This window comes from Sparus aurata, chromosome 13 (assembly GCF_900880675.1).
Source record: "Sparus aurata chromosome 13, fSpaAur1.1, whole genome shotgun sequence".
NCBI classification, from domain to species: Eukaryota; Metazoa; Chordata; class Actinopteri; order Spariformes; family Sparidae; genus Sparus; species Sparus aurata.
In genome coordinates this window covers 17,991,462-18,018,779 of record NC_044199.1, presented here as the reverse complement: position 1 = coordinate 18,018,779, position 27,318 = coordinate 17,991,462, and the positions used below count along the sequence as shown (strand labels likewise).

Genomic DNA, 27,318 nt, shown 5'->3' with positions numbered 1-27,318 from the left:
TGAATGAATCCTCCTTTGGCAATCCACTGACTTCTCGTCTTGCTCCATTTTACACCATGTTCTGTGTTTTGTTTTATGACCAGAATATCTGCAAAACTAATGACAGGCCCATCAGACTTGTCTGTGCTTTGTGTTAATCGGTAAATGTTAGTATGCTAGCATACTGAACTTGATATAGTGACATTATGCTTGCTTAATGCCAGTAAGTTGTAAGCACTGCTGTGCCTCATTACAACCTCAGAGAGGTGCTATTGTAGAGTGTAGACTTGGCATACTGAACCTTGCCAGAATGCTTTAGTTTAGAAACCTACATCAGGTGGGTCAACTCTGTGATAACGAAATACAAAGCTGGAATATAACCTTTTATTTACTTACTTGCTTTGATATTACTTGAGACATTGAGTTGCTTACTTTTCCAAATACATTTCCATATCAAGTTTATAATCAGCAAAGACAATTTGAGGCCTCTTACATGAGTTATTTTATGGCAAAATGTGATTGGCCCATAGTTTCCACCCCTCACCTCCAGCTCCACCTCTATGGATAAGGCCTACTCAAAGAATAAAACAATGTGATGATAAAGCTGTGCCATGATGCACAATTATCAGGCTGCCAGAACAGTGTAAGAATATCGAAGCTCCCCTTTGTGCCTCTGGAGGACATGCTAGTTTTCAAGTTGCCTTCACAAACAGTTTCTTCTGTTGATGATACAGCTGAATAGAAGTCCCAGCAAACAATTCCGCATTTCTGTATCAGCTGCCATCATTCCTGGTTATCAAGTAAAATATATTTAGTGACAAATGTTGAAGGAAAAAGAACCACAGGTGTGACATCAATGTATGGAGTTGATGTATGTGGTTAAAAATGTATGATTGACTGGATAACGTTAGATTTTAACATTGATTAATTTTCAAAATTGTTTGATGACTCTCTGCTGACAGACTTACTCTGCAGCTTGCAGAGCTATGTATCTATTGATCTATATCAATCTACACTACCTAATGATCTCTCAATTGCTCCATCGTTCTACACTATCTATGGAACTACATATGATTTTGTGCATCTATTTGAGAATCAAAGTCAAAGCCACTTTTGCAGTAGAGCTTTGATAGGTATTACATTTTATTAAGAGCTTATAGCTGACCTTTTAGTATTGATCATCAAACACCTTCAATCCTTTGAGCCATGGCTGGAAACAGTCCTGGGGGGATGTTTAGATCCATGCTGACTCATCAGAATCAGACTTTGTAGATCTTTAGCATTTTCACTCCTCTTCCCTATCCTGAATGTGCTCCCTTAGGTTGGAATCTGGAGAGTGTAGAAGCAAGTTCAGTGAATTGAATTCACTGTTGCGTTTCGACCGCTTTCTTAAGAGGGTAAACACTTCGTGCCATATCACATAATTCTGCTAGAAGCATCCTTTTGGAAAGGTAGACGGACCATGAAGGGACACGATATGATGGTCAACGACGAAGCTTGGGTACGGGGTGGCATTGAGAATCCGTATGTGCACCAAGAAAACACCCCCATACTGCTACACAGACACATAGCTGGATTAACAATCCAAACCACAGATTGTTGCCATTTGTACTCATTTCTGACGATTGTCTTCTACTCTTCAATCATCTATTTTTTCCTGAAAGTAGTATTTACTGTACCATCACCTTTCTGCACAGCACTGCTGATCCAAGTTGTTATTTGTAGCTGGAATGCCTCTGGCCTTTCTCCTCTGACCTGGCACATTGACAAGGTGTTTTGGTTAAGAACCGCTGTGGGCTGCATGTTTTATTAATGTGTCTTTTTCTAGTCTCTATATTGTATAGAAATTGCCAGAGGGCAAGTATTTAGAATTCGATGGGACCGCTGTGTCTTGCAACAAAACAATCTAACAATTTATCATTTTAAGTAACACATTCTTACGTCTAGTGTAACAAAAGGACTTGTTGACCCTGTCCACATGCTGTTATATTGAGTTGCAGCCGTGCAGTTTGTTGTTGAAATATGGCTGTTTGCCTTAACAAGCATGTGTATCTAATAAAGGAGCCACTTTCTTAAAAACCTCACTTATTCACAACAACTTGAGTATTTTCAGTGTATAGTGTATAGTGTATTTACTGTCATCCACCAGACAGTTTGACATGTCGCTGTCTGTGGCTTCTGCCCTCCTTGATGTCTCTCTTGAATGGCCTCCAGCTTCCTTCATTTCTACTCTGTTCCCCTCAGCCCTCTCCCAGCCCTGCAGGACAGTTCCTATGATACAGTCTGCATCCAGACAGAAGGAAAACAACTTTATTGACTTTAACAGTACTACCCCACTGGGCCCTGCTCCTCCATATGGTTTAACTACAGCCTAGCATTTTGTCCCGCCTTGTCACACACTGAGGTTCCGGCTCTTATACTTTTTACTATTAATGGAGAGTTCAAAACCACACAAGCTGCTGCTTTCAAAAAACTGTCAAACTACTGTTTGACCTACAGTGATTTTCAGCATTTAAAGTTATTCGAAGATTGTTAAAGGGGAACTCCACTCAAAGATGTGTTTTGGTTCTTCTCTGTGCTGTAAGCTGTTTTCACAAGGGTAAAGTTTCTCTGTGCTCACTTTAAATCAACACATGTACACACAAGCAGAATTTTGTTGCATCACAACTAGTTCGGAGCCAATCTTAATTCAGTATGCAACTTCCACGAATATAATGTAGAACTTTTGATAGCAGTGGGAAACCTCCTGTGTTCAGCAGTTAAAGGTTCAAAATTAACAGTAGTTTTTTTTTTTTATATAGATTTTGGTGGACAAGGAGATTTTTTTTTTTTTAGCGGGGCCTCATGATCCTGCTGACTTTTGGGGGTTTAAGCAGGAAGTTTCAGAAAAGTTACTACAGCGATAACCAGCTTGTTATGGCCAAGTATTCATAGCAATGTCACATTTCTGATCCTTTAAATTACAGTATGGTTAAGCAGTTGTAAGTGGTTTCAAATTTAAAGGGATACAGGGCTATCAAGTTTGATATTGTATTAGGCTTGATTGAATTAAAGTGTACTGTTGGGCATTGGCAGAGGTATGCACTTTACTTAGTGCCATTCTAACTGTGAATGGAATATTTTGGGGTTTTGAACTTTGCAGTCAGTCAAAGCAACTCAAAATAAGCAACTTGAGGACACCACCTTGTTCTCTGACAGTATGTGATTGGCATATTTGTACAATTTTTAACATTAAACAGATGAAAAATTACATAATCATCAGTTACAGTCCTACTTTTCAGATAAAATTCCTGAAAACCCTCTTGCTCAACCAGTATAGAGTGTGTCATCAGCCTCATATCCATATCCTTTATGGCCATATTGCATCTTCGATTTTCCTGCCATTTGTTTGTTTTCATGGCTTCTGATGTTGTGCTAAGGTCACAGCCAGATACTGTAGACAGCCCTTCAACACAGAAGGTCTCTGTTCCCAGCCACACAGCCAGAGGCCAGACATTTAATGGCTGTGTACAGAGGAAATATTATGGACGAAAGAATATGATATGAATAGAAGTATTTCGCTACCAGTACACACGTGCATCATGCAGTTTTTTCAGGTACGGGATTTCTCAGATGCAGATTAATAATAAACAGGCATGTGATAAGTGGTCTGAGACATTGGACATTGTGTGTAGTGTGTGTGTATGTGAGAGAAAGAGAGAGAAACAAAGAGCAGGGTGGTGTATCCCCTCTTGAACAATACTCACGGTCGATCAATCAGAGTTTAACAGCTGTGAAAGGGGAGCCCCCTCTCTCATCTCAGTGCAGTTGCAAAGGGCGGTGATTTTAGTGTGTTTGAATGAGAGCAGTAGGTTGTGTGTATGCGTGCGTCCATGCGTGTGATAAAGATTGACGCCCCGTTCTTGAGGCCAACTCGCTGTGTGTTGCTGTACTGCTGATGTGTCTCAGCTGCTTCTACCTTCAGTCTGTGACGTGACGGAAACCGTCTGGAGGGGGATGGGATCTGCTCATCATTTTGTTGCTGCTCTTACCTATCCATCCATCCACCCACCCATCCTTGCATCCATCACTTGCCTATCTGCATCCGCCCTGCGAGCTGAGCATCATGACACAATATGCTCCTACTGCCCACTCGCCCCTTTTACTGACAAAGGACCAAGAGAGATGCATAGAGATGAATTCCCTCCCCCATCGGGACCCAATCCATCAACTACAGCACCATACTGACGGCAGCACTGGGCAGCACCCACCCAGGCAATGTTTTAAAGGCACAGGGGTGACTGACATTCAGATCCACACAATATTCATGACAATAATCTGCATTTTTACACAAGGACTTAGGAGATATGTTTTAGCTGTATAATATTTAGTGTGGACAAAGCAAAGTCAGCCAGGACCTGCAGGGATGTGATGTCAAACCCACTAACACATGGTCATTCAGAGAACCTCTCTCCACTCTTTGTGAGCAGAGGATGATGTAACGCATAGACTCTTTCTGCCCTTGTTAGAGGAAACAAAAGACCAGCCAGAGTGCACTCAGACACACACACATTACACACACATTACAGATAACGTTCCTCTCTTTCCTTGTTTCTCTCATGGTCATGTGATTGTCCTCAAAGTCAGAATGCTCATTATAAAGTGGAACAACATCCACTCAGGCTGCTCAAGATATAATTCAGTATCCAAAACTATCTCAGTTAGTTGTGACAATGTCAGCATATTTCATCAATATTTAATATTCAGATTGTTTAGTATTTGAGCTAGTTTAATTATCGCACATTATTCGTTTGGTTATGAACATCGGTATATTAAATCCAATTTAGAAATTAGTTCTTCATTCAATCTTAAATTGCAAATCATTAAAATAACCATATTCATAAACCATATATTCTGGGCATGTGATCCTTTAAAACAAAACAAAGCCCCCAGCACAGGTTGCATATAAGTTTCGGCCAAAAAAGTGTAATCACCTTCAAGATTGTTTCATTTGAATAAATGTCGAAGACATCCAATAGCAATACTGACCGATCCCGGGTGTACTGGAACCAGCTGACGCAAGTGAGACAAAGACAGATCCCATCTATCTGACAGGTTTAAACCCACACCTTCTAGCTTTGCTGTGCATGCAACCCCTGAACTCCATCCCCCTGAAAATGATTGAAGTTAAAGTTCTGAATAGGAGAACATACTTAAAAAATATACCATGAAAGAATTATGAATTAAAATATGTTGAAACCCAGAGAAATCCTCAAGTTTACTCAAGGAAGTCAGCAAAAGAGATTCAACTTAATATAAATAAAATTTTAAAATATTGCCTTTTGGCCCTCAGTTACGTCAGACAGATTTTCATCAGCAAAGGTGTTTCTTTAATGGTGTGTTCCCCATGTATTTGCTTGACTGACTTAAGTGTATTCAGCCCAAACAGCTATATTACTGTATATAAGCAGCGAGATCGCAATCAACAGAATGTACCGAGGGTCTGTGTGTGTTCATTTGCTCTCCAGCTCCAGTCAGCAGTCAATATTGCAGAACATAAACACCTGACGATAAAGGTCACCTTTAAGTATCATTGCTGCAGTCAAGTTGATATATGGGAGTGATGATAAATCTTAATGCTAAAAGTTCAAAATTAATCTAAGGTGCTCTCTGCCAGTTGGTAAGCGGCTCTTGATCAGAGCAGAATTCGATGTGACTACTGGTGTTTATTCCACCAGAAGTTTTGCACCCGACTCTGGAATAACATAAAGTTGAGTTCCATCCACTTCAAGCTGGCATGAAAAGTGAGGATGTGTTCAATGTTTTCACTCACCAATTAAACTTGAACTAAAATGCCTTGCACCAGATGATTTTTCACAAGCTGTTTATGTCAGTGGCAAGTGTAAAAACTGTGTGCGTATGTATGTTCCAAACATCTTTATCAAATGCATCAATGTGGTATGTACCACAGATGTACAGACGTGTTCCCAGAATGATCTTGATGTCTCCTTCACTGTTTGTGATTTTTCCACAGAACTGGCATCCAGCCAGTCAGCAAGAAACATTACCAGCCCAATTTCTGTTCCATGTACTCTCTCTTGTTATGGCATTTGCAGCTCGACTAGACTGATTTATTTCGCCTTCCTATGTCACACTTGACAAACCATCCTGTCCTCTCCTATCTGACCTGGGGGGCCTCCAGCAGGGAAATGCCTAGGACGTGGAAACATTTTAGCCGCTGAGCTGGCTGCTGGAGTAACTGCTCCACTCCAGGAGCGCTGCAAGCATGTGAGGAACGCCTTACCCCTTTCTGGCCTCCTGAAAATGAAGTCGAGATAGAAAAGACAAAATTGCAATATCCTCTTGACATTGAGATGTTTTTGGCGTTTTCTGTATTCCAGTCATTCTGTAAAAGTGGAATGTGGACGTGTCTTGAAAGGATATAGTTAATTTTGCTAAATACATCAGACCTGTGGTTGTAAATTGTGCCCTTTTTTCTACATTATCTAGCACATTAGTGTGTGATTGTAATGGGCCTACAGCTAACAGTGAGGTGGGATAACAACAGAGTGTCCTGAATTAGCAGGATGCACATATTGATGATATACTCTCAGCACTATGGTAGCAATCCATTGTAGCCCCACTCAGTACTCTCTCATCGGAGGGTCATTCTCTGTAAGCTCCCTGCCCTTCAACTTCTTTGTGTGTGTGTACTGTCGGTGTCTGAGTACATGCACACTGCACTAAACAAGTCTTTCTCATAATGGGATTTGTTTTGTGAACCTACTCCAAGTCATGATCTCATTCCCTTGCAGCGATCTGTCTCTGCATTAAATTCCCATTGCACCCCTCAGTCCCACAGATCCATTTTTATAGCTTTAGCAATGATTTTACATGTAGCCCCTTCACACATCCTCCTTTAGCTCTGAAGCACTGCAGCAAAGCCCAGCAGGCAGCCCTGCACTCCAAACCCCTCTAGTTCTGCAGTCTGCTGAAAATACCACCACGTGAAAATAGTGTCATGGGGGATTATTTTTAGCAGCATTATTCTGCCATTTTCTGCAAACTTGCATCCACACCTTTTGACATTAATGAGAGACTTCAACCTATGTAGTGCCTATTCCTAATTGGTGATGAATCACTTACAGCAATTCGAGTCCAAGTCCTCACATTTTGTGGTCAGACTAACAGTTTGAGGTCTGTTTTTCCATTGGAGATTAAATTACAACGACAAACATAAATTTAGAGCACATTAATTTAACAGAGTGGTTCTGCTGCTGGAGCCTGTCATGTTTTGTGAGCGGAGTCTTTTAGTGCAGGAATAGCATAACATTCTTTCTGGGTGAAATTGTTGTTTTGTTGCAGTGGGCAAAGGTCCTCTGATCTACCAAAGCAGATGAACTTGCAGATAGCTTTTGGTGCGCCATAGTTGGCATTCAGTTTGAAAAGTTAGCATAGCTCTGTGTTTTTGGTCTGAAGCCAAGTTAGCCTGACCAGCTCTCTTAGGTTACAGTTGAAGCAGAGAAGGGAGAGACTTCACTGTGTGACCTGTGGGCCAAGAAGCACTGCTGCTCATTGTAAGTGCTTCAGATAATATTTGTATTTTATTCAAAGGATCATACATCGTGTATGGCATTGTGGCTGGGCCTAACGGACCTGGGCCCACCCACTTGTACAACCTGCCCACCCTAAATGACCAGTATACATACTGTATGTATACACACCTGCCAACACTCCTGATTTTCCACAGAGTCTTCCTATTTTCAGACCATACTCCCGCTGTGCCCCTGATTGGTAATTTCTCCCGTTCAACTCCTGATTCCATAGTAATACAAATCAGTTAGGAGTGTCTCAGTTTCTTAGTTTGAATGTTTCTGTTTCTTTGATTTATGACCAAATACCTGCAGGATGAATGCTATTCCCATCTGCCTCCTCTGTACTTATGTTTGTGCTGGCATGTTCTCCCTAAACACTCTAAACTCACTGTGGTAAACAGTGACCATGAGAAACATATCCTAACCACCAGCACGTTAGCTTTGTAACTATGAGCCTGTTATCATGCTGATGTTAGCATTCACTCACTTATTTTGTAAAGTTTTGGACTCTCTGCTTGTCAAATAAGCTCCATGTGTGTTATTAGTAGCCGTCATGTCTAATTTAATCACTTCCAAAGATGACTCATTAGTCATCAGTGCAATGAAAGTAATTCATAGTCTTTCATGCCTGGATGAAGTCAGGAGTCTTAAGATTTTGGACTGGAGTTCATTGTGGGTCAAATTTTAGGACTTCAGTATTATAGCATACCTGAATGATCTACAGTTACAGCCACAGTTGACAATTTAGTTTTGGTTGAATGTGTTCTAACAGTCATATATTGAATGTGTTCTAACAGTCATATATGATATCAGATCATTTGCTGTGCTGCTTCATTTTTGTAGAAAATTCTGTTATTTGATGAGGGTCTTTGCTTTTAGTATTCAATTCTGAAACTTTGGCTGCAGTTGCATTTCCTGGACATCTGACCCCTCACCCACACGTGGTTTGTGATAAATCATTCCAACCTGTTACGGCTGTAGCAGAGCTGAATACTGAATGAACTGGGTCATCATTGGATTATCATTTCATATTCATAAGCAGACTGGTAGTAAAGAGCGATTTGACGCTCTGCTCTGGTAGCTAGTCCACCAGACATACCAGCTAACAGAGAGGTACGACTCATCCTGAACACTGCTTTTTCAGGAAAGCTGGAAAAAGTATGGTTTAGTGGTGACTCTTCGCAAATTGACACATTACCGCACTTCCACTGTAAATATTTGGTGCAGGTGTGGTTTGAGGGACATTTCTGAAGCTTTGATCACAGAGTCATTTCAGGAATGATGATTGCAGCAATAAAAGTAAGTAAATTAGTTTGTATTTTCCTTCTGTTGTTGTAAGATATATTTTTCTTCGACAGAGCAACACACACATACTGTGCATGTTTCATGCAGCACAGGGCGGGACTGTGAGCACTGCAGGTCCCATGCAACTCTGTATCCTTGTGGCCTCTCTTGGCTCCCACATGTCCTCCTCCATGAGGCTGGCTGTTTGCTTGGATTTCCGCTCTCCTCTCCAGCAAAAGGTCTTTTTAATCCATCTCATGTGTGGATGGCACATCTGAAGTCATCACAGCTGATGCAACCTACACTTTTCTTTCCCTTCCTTTTTTTGTTTGAGGTATTTGGCTGCAACCTGAGAGCAGGCGTTTATTTTTTAGGTTGTATTTTTGGTGACTCTATTTCTACTTTGCCAGTGTGGTAGACTGCGATCTACCACACTGGGCGGTTATTTATTGTAGAGCATTTTTAGATGCAGGGTTCGGTCGCCTGGAGTTGAAGTAGCTTCCCATTATTTACTGCACTTGCGATGCATCAGTTATCGACATAATTAAATGTGCTTTCAGCTGCAATGCTATGACGTGCTTTGATTCTATAAATTTCTACTTGCAAGAACTGCAGAACTCAGCTGAGCACTCTGAATAAAATGTCACTGTGCAAGAACATGGGAGAGAGAGCTTCACATGTGGAAAGTAGAAAACTGTTCCCGTGCAAGTGCACCCCCTCCCCTTATTTTTTGTCACCTCCTGCCCTCTCTTTTTCCTCTGCCTCTTTCTGTTCTCTCTCCATCCCATCTCTTTGTCCTGGGAACGTACCAACCAGAGAGGGGGAAGAGAAGGAGAGAAGGGGGAGGGGTGAGCCAGCATGTCAGACAGGAGAGAGGAGGGAAAAGGGAGAGAATAGCATGTGGTGAAGGGACAAGGAAAGCAGGCTGAGAGGTCGGCAGCAGACTGAAAGAAAGTAGCTTCTTTTTTTTTCATCCATTTGCTCCCTCCCATTATCAACTGCTGCTCATCAAATTGGTTGTTAAAGTTCTGTTTTGCGCCAGTCAGAGAAAGGACACCAACAAGAGAAAAGAAGGCGAGAACATGAGGATGGGGCATCACAATGGTAAGATGGGAGAGAGGGCAAGATGGAGGAGATGAAAGCTGTCCTGTTGAGGAATCTCCACCTCTTCTCATCCTCCAACAACACCACCGCTGCTGCTAATATTGTTGCCTCCCTCCCTTTGACTCTGAATCCTGCTCTGGGAGAGCTTACTCTGTCTGGGAGAGAAAGTGGAGAGTTGACATTTACGTCCTGCCGAGGGGAATTGTTTTCTGGACCAGCCAAACAGGACTCTGCGAGACGGGATGTACATTCTCAAGCTTGCACAGATAAATAGAGACTGGGGACAGGTGTTGGAGGATTAAGGAGGGGCAAACTGTGAGCATGAAGCTGCACGGCATGAAGTGAAGGACAGTGTAGAAACTAAAACAAGGAAGGAGAGACTAAAACGGCTGTGAGTACAAAGTGTCTTTCTTACTCTTTCGTTATACTGCTGCTGCTCTGCAGGTTTTGGAGCAAAGCTTCCCCCCTTGTCCCTGTGTGCCTGGAGGACTCATCAAAATTGCTTGTGTCCAGAATGTGGTTGTTGGATGTTTTTCTTCTGCAGAAACCTTTGTTACAGGTACAGTGCACCTTCACCTATAGGTGCAGCAAGTCTTTAACTTGCTCCCTTTGGTAGATGACCACCATGGCTGGGATTTCTCTTGCTTTTGGGAATTAAATGAGCCTGCTTATTCAATGTGAACAAGAAGAAAGCACAGACTACCCATTATTGTGTATTTTGACCAAATACAGCTTGACGACATAGAGAAAGCTCTAACTTTATTATTGCAGTGTTTTTTTGCATTGTCACAGAGATCTTCCTTAATAAGTATCTTTCCATTGTTCCCATAATGTAGTGTTTGAACTTGAACCCAGTACATCCAGAGTAGCTATATTTAAAATATTTTGTATTATTTTTAGTGAAAGGAAACCTTTTCTCACTTTGTCACTATTATTCTGGTCCTTGTGGTTAAACTAGAAGAACTGCAGCCCCCTTTGCTCTTAAGCTTTGCTGGAGCTACAGGGACATACGCTAGTGCAGTGCAGGTTGGACTGAAATCAAATTATAATGTGGTGTGTTGCATGCATTGCAGAAAACAGGGCTGGACTGGTTGCAAGCCGTTCTGTATGGGTGCACAGGATCTCATCATAAGTTGTAATTTGGTTAAACTGCTGGCTAAAAGCAGGAGCACTTCTTGAAATGATGAAGTTGTCATGTCCAGCAGGCTCTTGTCTTTGTATCTGGCATAATAATGTATCGAAGTACTAACTTCAGAATAGTTTGATAAATGTCTGTTGTACAGTTCTGTTATTATGCAGCTGGGAGCCAATTACCGTATAATTTATTGGTAGGTCGCTTATTCAGTAAGTGCCGTCTTTAATTTATAAAGACTCTGTCAGCAGATCTACCGTAGACAGTTTAAGACTTGAGACTTAAATAGTTATTTCTATTCATTATGCAGTGTGACCAGTTTCTTCCTGCAAAACCCCTCTGAAGAGTGCAGCTGTACAAGTTGGTACTCTGTTAATATGGATAGTGTGTGAATTAATGAGGTGTAGACTACTGAGGTAAACAATTCAATCGATCAGTTTAAATCAGTAATTGAGTCATGTATGTAGAATAGCAGAGGGAACAGGCTATACAGTAGCTAAAAGAGGATTGTATGAGATAATTGATATGTTTGTTGCTCACTGTAAGTTGTGCCGGATCTCGGCACCTCTAACTGTATTTTGACAGATATCTGAAATACTGTTCCCAACAACTCTGCGTTTGATTCTGAGTTTTCTGATGTTTTGTCTAATACTACCTCATTCTTGGTATCGCTGCATACCTTTTTTTGTCAACCCACTTTTGCTGTACATTTTGGGTTCTTTCATGCAAGCCATATGGTTGCTGTGTTACCTTTCCCAGCAACATTAAAGGTTTCCCTTATTTGTGCTATATGCTTTTTTGGTGGTCCTGAATTAATTAAGATGGGGCCAGAAGATGTATCTAAGCTGCCTGGACGGCACAAATTTCTTACCAATACCTGGAAAACAACCAATCTTTGTTACCATGTTCCAAACCACAAGAAAAATGTATTCGACATTGAGGGCATAATGTTTTAGATTTTTATCAAAAGATCAATATAATTTATTTCTAGAGGAGGTTGGGCTATGTGGGCAGAACAGCAGTACGTCTGTCAACTCTCTGTTGGAGAGGAGTGCAAAAAAACGCTGCCAATACTGATGTATTGATACTGCGAAAATTGAGTATTGAAAGCGTTTCAAATATTCAGAATTGATATGTATTGATGTTTCACACGATTTAAAAATGACTGATACCTTCCTCTGGCTGTCTGTCAGTTGTTTGAATTAGTCAAAGACACATTTTTGGAAACAAAATTCAAACACATTTGTCACCAGACTGGCCTAATCACAGAAAATCACAGAGAGACGTTTCCTACTTGAGAGTTTACAGGAAAGTGTATGTCAGACATTGTCTGGCCCAAGACTGAAGCAGAGTAAAGCTTTTATGTTTAGATCACATACAGCGGACCTTAATAAATAAATACAGAGAAGTACAGCAATGCATAAACCTGTTGCGTTTGTCATTTATCACAGAAACCATCTATAGAAAGCAGAGATAGGAAGGAATAGGAAATTCAAACATTTTGTTTAGGCAGCCAGTATTGATGGAATAAATGGCATCATATCTTTTCTTTTGTATTGTTTAGAAAGGCGCGTGCACATTACAGTCAGTCAGACAAAGGGCTGGATAAGACAAGTATTGTAAGGCTAGATAGGATGAAGTACGACCTAATATCTGTTAGTGCCACCTTAGGGAGGTAATACATCCGCCCTGATGGAAGCAAATTAAACTCACTGCTGGGGAATCCGCTTAGATAACCTGAGCAGTCTCTGTTGACCTGGCATCATAGAATTGGCAAAAATGGTATCATTTTACAGCACACGTTAATAATTTGTCTTGGTGGGTTTTTGTTTTTCAGATTGAGATGAACAGATGTCGGTTAAGCAAATGTAAGTGCTGATGTATCATAGTGTTTACAAAACTTTTAAAAGAGACTTGTCAATATTGAAACTTGTACTTCCTTAAAGGGATATTCCGGTGTAAGTTTAATCCATGGTCTAACACACCTTGAAACTGTGTTAGACTCCCTCTCGAGAGATAAAGTTTGCGGACCGCTAGCTAACGTAGTTTTAGCATCCTCAGAAACGACTGCACGACAACAATACATTGCAGTAAATGGGTCCAAATATATAAAACCGCCATCAAAAAGCCACAAAAAATGCTCAGAACAGCACCAAACTTCAGCAACAGTAGAAATAGGGTCCCAGCACATATTTCGAGGCATCAAACATTTGATATCATTGCCAGATTTGTCGGAATAGATAAACAAAACTCACCACCCGAGAAGCCTTCCTTGTTGTGGGAAAGCCCTGTGAGTCGATTACCGAGTGCAGTACAGTTCCGCAGCTCAATGATGATCATTACTGCGGGACTCTACTGCACTCTGTATTCGACTCAATCGACTAATGTTGCTGAAGTTTGGTGCTGTTCTGAGCATTATTTGTGGCTTTTTGATGGCGGTTTTATATTTGGACCCATTTACTGCAATGTATTGTTGTCGTGCGGTCATTTCTGAGGATGCTAAAACTATGTTAGCTAGCGTTCTGCAAACTTTATCTCTCGAGAGGGAGTCTAACACAGTTTCAAGGTGTGTTAGACCATGGATTAAACTTACACTGGAATATCCCTTTAAGAAAAAGCATTTGGTTTGTCTTTTTATATGTAAAATCAGTTACTGGCATCAAAGGTAGACTAATCATCCTGAGTAGTTCCTGGAGATGTACCACTGAACTGCAGTCACTGTATTCCACTTAATGATGGAATGAGCAAGCGACTGTTACTCATCAAGATTTAAGTGGGATTCATCCTCTGTGGACCAAGAGTGTCAGTACTAAATTTCATGGCAATTCATCCAATAGTTAATGAGACATTTCAGTCTGTAATTGACTAACCAACCGACACAGTAGCTGGTCCGCTAGCAATGATTCAAATGAGTTTACCAACAAACGATATGTAAATCCATCCTAACAAAACCATCAGCTGCCTATGTGCAAGGAAGAAACACTTAAAGCTGAAGAGAACCTAAATAGATGTAACTAGGGTTACTAGATAGTGGCTTTTCTGCCGATATTCGATATTCCAATATTGTCCAATTCTTAATTTCCAATACCGATATCACTCGATACCGACATATGCAGGTTTTTTACACCAAAACTGTTAGTTAACAACATAATATATCTGCTATTGTGGAATTAACACATTATGCCTAATTTTATTGTGATGCCCCACTGGATGCATATACATAATTGCAACATGGCTTTCCAAATGTAAACATTATCTGTGCAAAATAAGAGAACAACTTCAACTTAAGTTATGGAAAAAGTGCCAATATGGCACTGCCATATTTATTATTTTTTAGAGTTTTTAGACAGAAACATTTTGCCTCACACAACACTACAGACAGGCACTTTCACCTTGGGGACATTCCATTTCTCAAACATCCCTTCAAAAGAAGATGCAGTTTGGTCTGACATGTGAGACCCACGGCACACTTGAGAATGAAGTACAGCCTTTTTCAACACAAAGTCCTCATCTAGCCATTGTGCAGTAAAACTCAACATGTTAACCTGGTTAACGCTTGAAGACCAGATATCTGTAGTGAAGCTAATGGATACAGCACCAGAAATTAGCTTCTTGACGTGGCTGTAAACAATACTGTACAATTCGGGTAAGCACTGGTCTGAGAAAAACTTGTAATCGTACACTTGTAAACGTCACATGCTGCGTTCATGCAGGCTCGGAAATGCTGAAGCCTACAGAACAAACAGAACAACAAACAACATTTTTAAGTCAATATCAGCCGATAATATCGAAGGGCCAATATTATCAGACATCCCTAGATGTAATCCATTATTGCTTAAATCCAGTAGATAATTAACATGTTGAAGTTTTGAAATTGGAGCTGCAACATTAGCTTATTTAATCGAAAGAAAATTAGTTGCCAAATATGATTATTTTCAAGTAAGCAAACGTCAAACATTTGCTTACTTGAAAATCCTATCTTCTAAAATGTGAGGATTTGCTTCTTTTCTCTGCCATCTATGACAGAAAAGAAGAGTTGTTGGGTTTTTGGTCTTGGTTGGACAATAAAGACTCCATTTAAAGATGGCACTTTTGGGTTTGGGAAATTGGGATGAGCTTTTGTTTTAATAGACTAAACAATTAAGTGAATAGTTGTTAAAATAATCATTTCTTAAAGCCCTGTTTGAACTAACCGAGTCTGACAGCAAACCACTTGGTTATTCTACATTGTTAACTTCAATAAAACAGCAGTGCATTGTCTGTTCTGCTGCATGATGTCTTAGTTTGCTGCAAAAGCAGTGATCCAAGTCAGTCAAAACAATATGTCTCCTCAGTCACAGTTGGTTATTGGGCAGCTGCCCTTTTCCCTAAAGTAAAGTACAGCCTAGGTCCAACCCTTAAGCCCTTCCAGTGAAAAGGGAGAAAGCCTTGTTGCATGAATGTCTGGGCTCACTTCTGAATTTGTTTTTATAGCTTTTCGCTGGCTCCTTTGTCAAGAGAATAGCTTTTATTTGTGCATGAAGAGCAAAACCTTTCTGGGTTGCTCAGTGCTGATACTGAACAACAGAGAGGTAATTAGGTCATTTGCTGTCATACTAGTTTGTGTCTCTGAAGAGAGACACAGCCAGAGAAAAGGACATTGTTGTTCTGTAAAGGCTCTATTTACCACTGCCCCTCCATTAACAATTGTCTTTAAATCAAGTCCTCTTTAATGGGAACAAAAACACTTCCATGTGTTTCCCTCCCCTCACTGGCACCATGACATTGTTTAGACAATATCTGTTTAGTGGACCTTCAGAGCACATAAAAACCTCTCTCAGTCTTAGTTTTTATACTTGGTGATGTGAAAGCAGAAAACTTTTCTTTTGTCTGAAAAAACAGGCAGGGCAAGAAAACATTATCAATGCAGTTGAGAGAGAGATGACTAAGATGTACCAAATATCTAACAGCCTGGTGCACAGTGAACCAGAGAGAGACATATTCAGAGATAGAAAGCCAAACCTGCCGGCAACTGCAAGGAAAAAGTACACTGTACTGCAAGGCCCAGTTTCAGTGGCTTTGAACAATATAAGCATTGTTTCTGATGGAGCCTACCTCCAGCCTGGAACTTAGGTAATGTGCTACATCATATTTTCATACCTCTTATGTTGTAAGCATATTAGATAAAACACTGCCACAGGAAATTCAACTTATTACATGGGTACTTAATGACCCATAAACTAGAGCTTCTCAAAACTGAACTTTTAAGACCTTCTTAGGATCTGCCTAGCTTTTCCACTGTTTGAGACAAACTATCTAAATTCTTTAAAATAACCACAGCACTTCAGATTTTAGTACAGAAATCAACTTGGAAATGGGATAGGTCATGCTAATATAGATATTCTTTATAGCGTTTGCATTTTGCGCATACTAGCTCTTATGACTGTGAAATTGTAATACTGTGAATTTGATTTTTACTTCCATAAAACTAACTGTGCACACAGTCAACAATCTCCAGTACAATTGAACAAATGCAGAAAAAGGTGGCAAAACACACATTACAGGTATTAGCCTTATATTTAAACACACTTTCTGTTAGTGGTTATACACATGAAGTTCATTATTAATAAGGGTGTTTGATGTGCTGCAAAATAAGCTTTTTCCTGACAATACCTGTCCAAATTTAGGTTTAGGAGCTCACCACAAAGCAAAGCCTGTGACAATGGGTACAGGTTAAGTGATGGTTCACAAAGTTTGTCAAGTGAAAAGAATTGCTGAGAAGACGATACTTCATGTGGGAATCTTGTCAGCAAAACAAACCACATCAAATACTATCAGAAATGTAATAGTTTCTCGTGTATAATTTGGCCTTGAAATTGCAAGTTAGCTCAGCAGGTTCACAGTGATTTAAGTTGGATTGAATAAGGTGCAAATGGTAGCCCCATTTAGACCTCTATGCATCAGATAACCCTAATCTAGACCACTCCAGAACTATATGGTGAGCAGTTCATGGGTTAATTGAAATACATCTCTATTGATCAAATGTTTATATCCATGTGGCATAAGGTAGAGATATCCAGAGATGCATTAAAGCTGCAGTCTGGAGTTTTGAGAAAAAAGTGGACTTAGTCAGAAAATTTAAATGAGCACAGCTCCCAGGTCCCTCCTTCTTCCTCTCTGCTGCGTTGCAGCCCTGCCTTCAAAGCCCCTCCCCACAGAAAAGCCTGCCGTGCATGAGCAGGCTTGTGACCATGGTAACAGAGGATGCCAGAACATAAGCCCCAATGTTCTACTTCTGACCAATACAACTAAATTACAATGATGAGTGCCTCATCACAGCATCACTGTAGATATCCAGAGTAACAAACAATATTTCTCACATCGTGGTAGATGGGAGTTACCAGCTAATCATTACCCTGTGCAACGCCATGCTGAATGTCTGAAGTAACGTTATTTCTCTAAATCAATCCAGCCACTTCAGAGCGTACTGAACACAAACTTTACAACTGCCCGATCACTTGAGAGACACTTTTGCTAACCAGTAGCCATAAAGACAGAGCTAAACACTGGAGTTAGCATCAGTGTTTCCCCTGTATGCACCTAGCAGCGGCAGACCACCACTGCTGAAATATGACCGCCGCTGCTGAATCTTTTTTTTGAATCAGGAGAGAGGACAGGTGGAGAGTGGGCTCAGTCTTGTCTCTTTAGAAACTAACGTTCTATCATTTTGTGCTATGGACGCTTCATATCCAGGTCAATCACACACCTGTTTGAAACTATTTATGAAAATAAATCACGAACCACAGTGGGCCACCTATAGAGACTATGAAGCCTGTTACGCAATTTCGTACAGCTGTTAGAATAATGAACTTTAATATAACAATTTCAGCTGCCAGTATCCATGGTTCTATTGTCATATTATGCTTGGCAACTATCATTGTCTGTATCAAAGTAACTTTACAAGCGGTCTCCTTCGCTACATTCATCCAGATATACTGTTATCCTTGATGCAGGTGATGCGCTGCGCTAAACTCCGCTATTCCGTGCCATGCTACGCTGCGCTGTGCCGCGCCATCTCTCAGCATACACCACAACGGAGGTAATGTTAGCGCCAGGTTTGGAGAAGGTGCAACAAGAAACTTTGGGTTTACTTAATAATTTCAGCACAACAATTTTAACTAGCACCAGGTAGATGCCAACCATGAAGCAAGCAACACTGATCACGGATTCAGGATTATCATTCGGGGTAGATGGATTTGTGCCGAGTTCACAAGTAAGGACTCCAACTTTGAGTGGCGTTCCAGTGTACTTTTTCTAGTAGGAGGCCGGAAAAATCCTTACTGTCTCGAAAGCAGCATTACTATGCGCAAGGGCCGGGACGTGCACATGATTATAGAGAGGCAAGGGCGCAAAGTCAGAAAAGGGCAGCACGTGCGCGGGCTCAGCGCGCGCCCATCTTTTTTTCAGGCCTTAATAACACAAGATGTAGATTAATTAATGTAAAATTAATAAACAAAGTACTTATTGAAAGCTAACTACTTAGCTGTGTATCCTGTGTAGCTGTGAGTGATATGCAACTGCCATTTCTTTTGTGTCAACAAGTTATTGTCAACATGAGTTTATTCACATTATCATAATACTGAGGTTTGGAAGACATGCAATTCAGCTGCAATTCTTAAAAAGCAATAAAACACTGATTTATTATTTGGCTGTTTATTGGAGGGCAAGTGCAAACTAGAAATACGGGCTACAAATCTAAAAATGTGACAAAACCAAGAAATAACTACTGTGACTGCTACTGTGAATGTTAGTAGGAACAGCAATGTTTACAACAGCAAAGTCACAATAAGTTCAATATCTGGAATAAGTTTAAGATTTGTGGTAAGATAAACAGCCGACGGAGATAGCTGTCAGATTATTCTTAACTCTCATTAACAAACAGTTAGCTTAATAAGGACAAATGGACACTCTTCTGAAATATGACTCATATTTAAGCACGTTTAATAAGACTTGTTAGCCCCCACAAGGAAGTTATGTTCATGGATTTATAACTCACAAAGGTTCAAGTCGCTCCACTGTCACGTCTCATCTACGTGCGTGGTGGAGTTCTGATGAGGCAGCGGCTTCTCTCTCTCTCTCTCTCTCTCTCTCTCTCTCTCTCTCTCTCTCTCTCTCTCTCTCTCTCTCTCTCTCACCCCATTGGAGTGTAGAACTGGGTTCTTGGCGGGGGGCTTTTAATTTGAAATTAGCGACCGTTCGTAGAGAGAGAGAGAGAGCGCAGAGCCGCAGCGGACAGAGAAGCGGCTTTATAGGCTCAACACACTCACAACACCATATTACGTGAGAAATGCGTACGGTAGATAACCGTGGCGTTTTTATACCACCTTTTTTTGACATCCCTTTGCACAAGGGGATTTTATTTATTCATTTAAAAAAACAAAAAAGGCACTTTTTAATAGGAGGTAAAAAGGGCAGGGGCTCAAGCACCCCTTGGGCCTTATGTGTGCACGTGCCTGCGCAAGGGCCACTGTGACGCACGAAAGCTGTCAATCTCAAATTACTGACAGATTACTTCACAGATGCACAGACCTTTTGGATTGTTCTAGTATTTGTGTTATGTGATTTTACTGTATATGGTTGGTAATATATTTTTTGTGAAATTATTGTCAATAATTGTATTGAGCCCAGAGCGATGGATTCTTGCAAATCAAATTACAGCCACTGGGTGGAGCCACAGACAGTGGATTTTCACACAGCTGACCTGTATCCTATTCTACTGTCAGATCATAATGACAATTTTAGCAAATATAACAAAAAAAATTGTTACAGACTACAGCTTTAAGAAAGGGCTTTTCATCTTTGGACAAAAGAGGCTATATTTGCCTTTTGAGCAGAGTTGTGTTCCACCTGGAGCCCAATGATATTTGGAGATCGGGGATATTTTGCAATACCAGATTTTTGGAAAAGTTTCTGTACACTTAAAAGATTTAAAAGAATGGTATCACCTGAGTACAGTAGTTGTTTTGTGTGGACAATGGACTCAGTATGCTTTGTGGGAATGCTCTTTATTGGAGAATATGTAGAATAAAATGGAAGAGGGTGTGAAGATTTATATCTGTGCAAGTGTGCTAGGTTCAGTTTTTGAAGGTATAGGTTCAGTTCGGTTATTGAGGGACTTCCCTGGATAAATGTTACTGTGTGTATGAGCCTTTTGGTTAGGCTTGTCCTTAGTGAATGGTACAGTCCACATGCAGTTTAATTATTTATCAGAATATGGTTTAATGCTGATTAGTATTTTATAGTTTTATTGTCAGAAACAATGAGCGTTTTCTGTTTGCCTAATGCAGTTTGTGTAAAAATGCAACAGTTGCTAATTACAATTCTTTGGGAAGGTTGTGAGTCAGAATAAGATTTGTTTTTCTTCCCACAAATGTTTGAGTTTAACTCTCCCTTCTAAAGAGAGAACATATAGTTGACACTCCAGATGAGGATAAGTTAAATCTGTCAAAGAAGACATCTGTCAGCAGCGTCTTCCTCAACAAAGTTGTCAATATGACTCTGTTTTCTACTACAGATGCTGTGCCAGTGCTCCCAGCCTCCTGCTTGTTTCCTCATCTATTTATCATCAATATGTGGGTGCTCAACTCAGTTCCACTTGGAACTCATCAGTATAATCACCTTATACAGTATCCATTTATTTTCAGAAACCTACTGTCACTGGACTGTATTTGAATATGTCCCCCTTTTCTTAGTTATTTTGCGTTGCCCCATTTTTTCCATGTAATGTAGGTCTGCAATATGATTAAAAGCTGACTTTCATCTATCTTTTGTCTGTGTGGGCTTGAATGGGATCTCAGAAAGGTTAGAGATATTTTCTTCGAGTAATAACATCTTGGACACCTAAACTGAAAGCAACATTGGGACAGTGAAATCTAATATTCCTCATATTGCCTAGAAATGTTTTCCTTATAAGTAGCTTCAACATTAATAAAGGACTGTTCCTACACTGTTTGACAACATCTTGTATGTATCTGAGATCTTGTGCCATCACCGTATTAGAGCTACATCATATTATACTTTTGACTGAGTCAGTCATGTGGTATCATTAAATGAAATGAAAAAGTCCTGGTTTCTCTTGGCTCATTTTGTGAATATTTCCCTGCCTGGCATATTTGGCGAACTTTAGGATCATGAATACAGTCTAGATTTAAGTTTTGTGAATTGTGTCGTGCTGCCCACCCAGGAGTTTATAATCACTGTCAAAAGGTGTTGTGAAGTCAAAGATGTTGGAGCCACCATCAGATTTGATCACTTTTCTTGAAATGAAGAGTGCATGTCTAATGCTCCAACCTCTCTTTCTCTTTCAGTTGACACTTGGAGACGAACAGTGTGAAGTGACACGGAATGGCTTTGAGTCTAAGGAGCTGGTGTACTTAGTTCATATTTACTGCCAGGTAAGACAGGACTGTCTACATACCTCTCCATGCACCGCATGCATACCCTAACATATACTCTAATTATATGAAAACTCTCACAAAGACTACTTAATAAGCGAACACACACAGACATTTGTTAAAAAGCATCCAAACTTTCATCTTTTCATTTAAACTCAGAGGTGATTTGCAACCCACAAGAGATGGTTCAGTACAACCTGTTCAGATATCCAGCGCAGTCCTCCCTTTGAGCAGAGAGCTGGCTCTGATTCAGACATTTCTGAAACACCAAACTTATTGTTTCAAAATCCAAGTTATGTGGGAATTTGGAAGTGAATTGAAAAGAGCTGTGGTTGAGTTCCAGGATGGCTGAGTGATTCTGAAGAATGTCAGATAAAAAGGCCTTCAGAGAGTGAGTTCTTCAAACCCTGAGCTATTACAACTTACTGTACACATGTCAGCATATTTTATACAGGAGGCAGCACTCACAAAGAATCAGTTTCTATTGTTGACGGCAGAAACCATATTGAGCATTCCCTTAATTTGGCACTTCTGACTGATAGTTTTGCATTCCTAGTTTAGTTTCATTGCAGAGGTCTGGTCAGAGTAGAAAAAAAGTTGGTTTAGTTGTCTTTAAAATTCCCCTTTTAAGGAGAGTTTTTGGAGTGAAGTTACTGCCAATTTATTCATGATTACATCATAAAGAAAGTTTTGTAGGAAATTTGATTAAATCAATAAACTTAAAGTAGAACACACATGCACACCAGCTGCTTAGAAGGGTTGCCCCATCCTCCTCCAGTGACATTTTTGATTCTGGTTTCATGCATTTCCCTCTACAGATCATATTCCGCTTGCACGACCTTGGCAACATTACACAAGTATGCGGCTGTGCACTTGAAAATTCCACCTTCTTTCAGCCATTGGAAAACTGCTAAATCTACACTGATTCTTTTTGAAAAGGTGGAAAAAATGTCAAAGAGTTGGCCTTGAGTTCTGCACTCGGAGCTCTCAACAGAGAAAGTAGCACAGCTCAGTAAGATTGGTTCAGTTCCACAGACTCAGTAAGGGGGTAACTAGAAACACCGTCTGAAAGTGGGGCAGGAAAGCAGAAAGAGTTCCCCGAGCCCACAGAGCCATCCCTGCGTGTCTCCACCAGCCAGCACTTTAAAAACTGCACCAGAATCAGTGGGCTGAGTGGTGCACTGAAGTCCCAGTCGCACAAGCCCTGGCCCTGGTACAGATGGATCTTTCTAGGCCAATTCAAAGCGAAATACTTTTTCCACCACAAGTTTCTCTCAGTGGGGTTTTGAGGTTTGGAGCCTGGTTTGACTGGATGAAAAAGAAACAACAAATTCATGGAAGAACTCTTGGATGTTTTTTTTAAGACATCACATTTAATGTGGTGGATTGAGGGCAAAATTCTCTTGGTTTGCACTTGCACTTTTGGCATTTAATCACTCCATTTACTAGGAAAGGCTGAGTAGGCCATTGATGTTCTTTGTTTATCAGCACATTTACAATATCAAAGTATACAAGTCGCATGGGAGACTTGATTCCCATTCTGAATTTAGATTATTGTGATTTTGAGACAGTGCCAGTTATCAGAGAATTAAAAAGATGAATGTCTGTGGGGACAAAAACAGAAGATACAATCCAAGAGAAAAAATAAAAACAAATTCAGTATTGTCACAGTGGTTTGGTTGATAAAGGTTTTAGTGGCATGTCTTTATGTTGATACTGAAGCTGGTATTTGGTGTCAGTATTTGACCTTAGGATTTTTGACCACAGTAGACAACCCAAGAATCCCGCTTTGGTTTATTGAGGGGTTACATGAGATGATGACATGACAGTGGTGCTTTAAAAATAAGAATATAAAGCATATGCAAGTTAAAAGACTAAAAACAAGAAATGCAATCAGAAAACAAATAAACTTTCCATTTATAGAAGTTGTCATGTAATTCATTGTTAATATTACGCTGCTAAAATTGTTGGATTGCAGTAAAACATATATCGGTGTAATCCACACAGAAGTGAAGAACATCATGGCTTTGTATCGCCTGAGTAAAATGAATGTGAATTGAAAACAGTAAGCCAAAAAGGAACCCTTGGGGAAAACCACAACTGATCTGAGCCACCATCGGAAATAAAATAAACTTATTTTTTGCAGTGACTAAAATTATTACATCTGACTTTTTCAGTTGAATCAATCTTTAATTTGATCATTTTGTTTTGCCATCATCAAGTACTGAAATCCTGAAACCTAAAACATACAGGCCATTTTCACACATTTCTGACCATCCAAACAGGAAGAATGATGGAAAATCACAGTAGCACTCAAATGCATAAAAGTGTAAGGAATCATATGCCTTTAGTCTCTTGCATTTGAAGAGTTACTGTTTTTTCTGTCCTTATTTACTCAAATGCTGGATTCTCTTGACCGAACCTGAACGCACCAACCCTGAACACTACTCAAACAACCCCACACAGATTCAGCTATTAGTATTGTATGGAAATTTATAGTAACCATTTACCACCTGAAAGTTCAGCAAATACATTGTCAAACATTAATCTGTTATTTAGAAAAACTTGGACCAGCAGAGTAAAATGCATACAATTTGGAGTATAGGCCAGTACCAATTATAAGGTGCCGGCTGTGGTCATATGTTGATTGTGGTTCACTTTTTATTTGTTTGATTTAAGGAATTTAAAATGTTAAACTTGCCTACACAAATGTTACATTTTCTATTTAGAAACAGACGATGTGTGGCAATTCAGACGTTGTTTTGTGTTCTTTTTCTAAAGTGTGTGCTTCAGACTGCATTTAATTAGTGAAAAATTATCAACTTGAACCTACCTGCAGTTGAATGACAAAATTGCTCACATGATCGATGCTCTTTAATCAATTGTATTCTTCATTCTTCATCTTTGCTGGTGTCACTCATGTATTTTTATTGTTGTTCTGAAGGGTCGGAGTTGGATTGTGAAGCGCAGCTATGAGGATTTCCGTGTCCTGGACAAGCACCTGCATCTCTGCATCTATGACCGACGCTTTTCCCAGCTGCCTGAGCTGCCTCGATTGGACAGTCTGACTGATCAGTCAGAGGTAAACACTAAAAGCATTCATCAACACTCTCACTTTGGGAATTGTTTTGCTCACAGCCTGAATGCTTCAGTTTGTAGTTAAGAATACATTAAGAAACTTAAAGAGCTTGAGCAGTCAGATATACTCATTGTCCGACTTGGCCACAGGTAAAATCTTATTAAGAGATGTTATATTAACTATAGTACTTGCTATAGATCTCATACAGCTTTGTTTGCTTCCTCTCTGAACCATCCATATTTAGCCCCTAAATTAAATTAAATGCATGATGGAATTTGCTGTCCATATACTTTTAAAACACAAGATGACAAGGTTTTAGTAATCTAGATGAAAGCTATTCCAGTTACTGTGCTGTCCAATATGATCTACATGGCTTTTGTCTGGGGAATGCACACTTTATATGTTGCCAGTTATTCCCTCTTCAGCTCATCTGTGGAATGTATTCTGAGCCAGACGAAACCTTTATGTTCAGATTGAAGCTTTAAAAGGAATGCAGAGGTTGGGTATCAGACCAAACTGGTAAAACCAGTTTATCACTGAGGGGTATTGTGTGTGCAGATCCTTTCGGAATAATAACTCCACAAAGCTGCCTGCATTATACTTTCACCAGTAGCTGGGTTTATAGGAGTCTTAAGGTCCTAATAGTGAACTGTGATGCAAGTGCAGGTTTAGAAAAGATCTCAACTCTAAGCGCTAAAACTTGCATCTGAACACTTTTCTTCCCTTCCCCTTATCGTTTATTGTCATTATTAGCTTAATGAGCAGATGTTGGGTAACAGAAGTGATATGACTTCATGTCCCCTGTAACATGAAGTCATAGCTACAAATGCCATTCAAGGTTTCAATGTGTTGTGTTTTATAAAACAAATGTTAATATTCTGTTCTATATGTGTGTGTTAGTAGGGGGTTATAACAGTAGCAGATGGTAATTTAATGTCTCTAACTGGCCTGTGTGTTTTCTTCTATATTAGTCAGTTTCCCAGATGTTGTTAGCTTACCTCTCCCGGCTCTCAGCCATTGCTGACAACAAGATCAACTGTGGACCTGCCCTCACATGGATGGAGGTAAGGCTGTGCTGCTCTGTCTTGAAGGAGTACACTAACTGGTGGAACACACATTTTGAGTTAGCAGCACATGTAATACGATGTTGCAGCGGCATGTCATCTAGACATTCAGTGTAGATTTTTTCTGCAACACTCATGCTGTTCTCCGGAAAAATACACCTGAAAGGAACCTGCAGACAGTCATATCGATATCATACCAGCGTTTCATTTCAGTTTCAAAGTTCAATATCTGCAGAATATGTCAGACATAAAGAGGATACACACAACGAATGAAGGGCAGTTTTTTTTTTCTGTGAACTCTCTTTTTCTGTCAATCCCCCCTGCCTCTCTTTCTCATTCTTTTAACGTGGGTAAAGAAAACCATGTCATCATTTGTATTAGATATTATCAAAGGCAAAGATAGAGTTTGCAGCAGCTGTGCTGTAGTAGCAACGCTGCCTGTGTGGACACAAGGGCACGTGTAAGCAGGGGCGGTTCTGGGGGGGGGGGCAACAGGGGCCAGTGCCCCCGTAACTCTGAGTCTGGACCCCCCTGTGGCCCCCCCGACAGGGAGTCTGCATCAATAATACAATGACAGATGTCTTACAATGATTTTGTTTTGAAGGGAAAGGCAGAAATAAAGTGTCTCAGCAGTTTACTACCCAATCAAAATTGGTGAAATTGTAAACACTGTTTTGTCTGAATGAGGGATTTATCCTTTTTTCCGGGTTGTATGTGCCCCCTAACAAAAAAGCCGGCCCCAACCTGGCCCCCCTATTAAAACTGGTCTAGAACCGCCACTGCGTGTAAGCCATAGAAGATCGGCAACATAGCTGTCATGCACTACACGCGCAGTGCAGTGTGCTCGAACTGTAACTCTATTGAAAATGAAAATACTGTCCGTGCATCTAAGAGTCTTTCTGCCAAAAGGTTTTGCTTTAGATGATTTATTATTTCTGCCTTTGAATGGACTTACCAGCACATGAAATCCTCATTCAGGAAATTCATGAATACTTTGCACATTTTGAATGAAGAAGAGCAGTATTCTTCTATTCCAATGCCAAAACATCCTTTTAACACAATTTGATAGACATGCCAATGTTGCAGTCTGAATTAATCAGTTTAAGTCTCCAACACTGCAGAGTAATTGAATGCCACAGCAAATAGAAATCATATTGACATCTTACCTGCAGCAAAACTGCAATGACTAACATGGAAAGGTAAGACAGACAATAATAGAAAGATTGCTTGCAAACTAAAACAAGGACCTGGAGTCTTGTACTTTCATATGAAAGGTTAATGCAGGTTTCTATAGCTACAGGATTATACCAGAAATACTTGAATAATAATAATCAATGTTCATCAACAGCAAAAATAGTTGAATAATCTTGTAGAAAAGTTTCAGAACTTACCTCATTTCCTCATCAAAATTCCTTTTTATGGCAGGATTATTGCTTCGTCATGTCTCTGTATTTTTCCACATAGTCTTTTGTTGGCTAATGGCTATCACCGTTGAATTGACGTATATGTCTTACATGTGTGTATTTGTGTGTGCACTAGGTCGACAATAAGGGAAACCATCTGTTGGTCCATGAAGAGTCGTCCATCAATGTGCCAGCTATTGCTGCTGCCCACGTCATCAAGCGCTACATCGCCCAGGCCTCAGACGAGCTGTCCTTTGAGGTGACAA

The 27,318-nt window shown here is 40.2% G+C and overlaps 1 protein-coding gene across 5 annotated transcripts in view; it reads left to right on the top strand.

Moving 5' to 3' along the window:
* arhgap32b (Rho GTPase activating protein 32b) overlaps window positions 1-27,318 on the top strand; it is a 127,882-nt gene that overhangs the window by 66,078 nt on the left and 34,486 nt on the right. For 4 of the 5 annotated variants that reach the window (XM_030437072.1, XM_030437074.1, XM_030437073.1 and 1 more), the window contains exons 6-9: window positions 21,420-21,506; window positions 24,451-24,588; window positions 25,557-25,649; window positions 27,189-27,311. In XM_030437072.1, the coding sequence (XP_030292932.1) occupies window positions 21,420-21,506; window positions 24,451-24,588; window positions 25,557-25,649; window positions 27,189-27,311 (441 nt within the window). Of the gene's footprint in view, window positions 1-9,693; window positions 10,333-21,419; window positions 21,507-24,450; window positions 24,589-25,556; window positions 25,650-27,188; window positions 27,312-27,318 lie in introns of those variants that run through there. The other variant, XM_030437075.1, reaches the window with a different exon arrangement.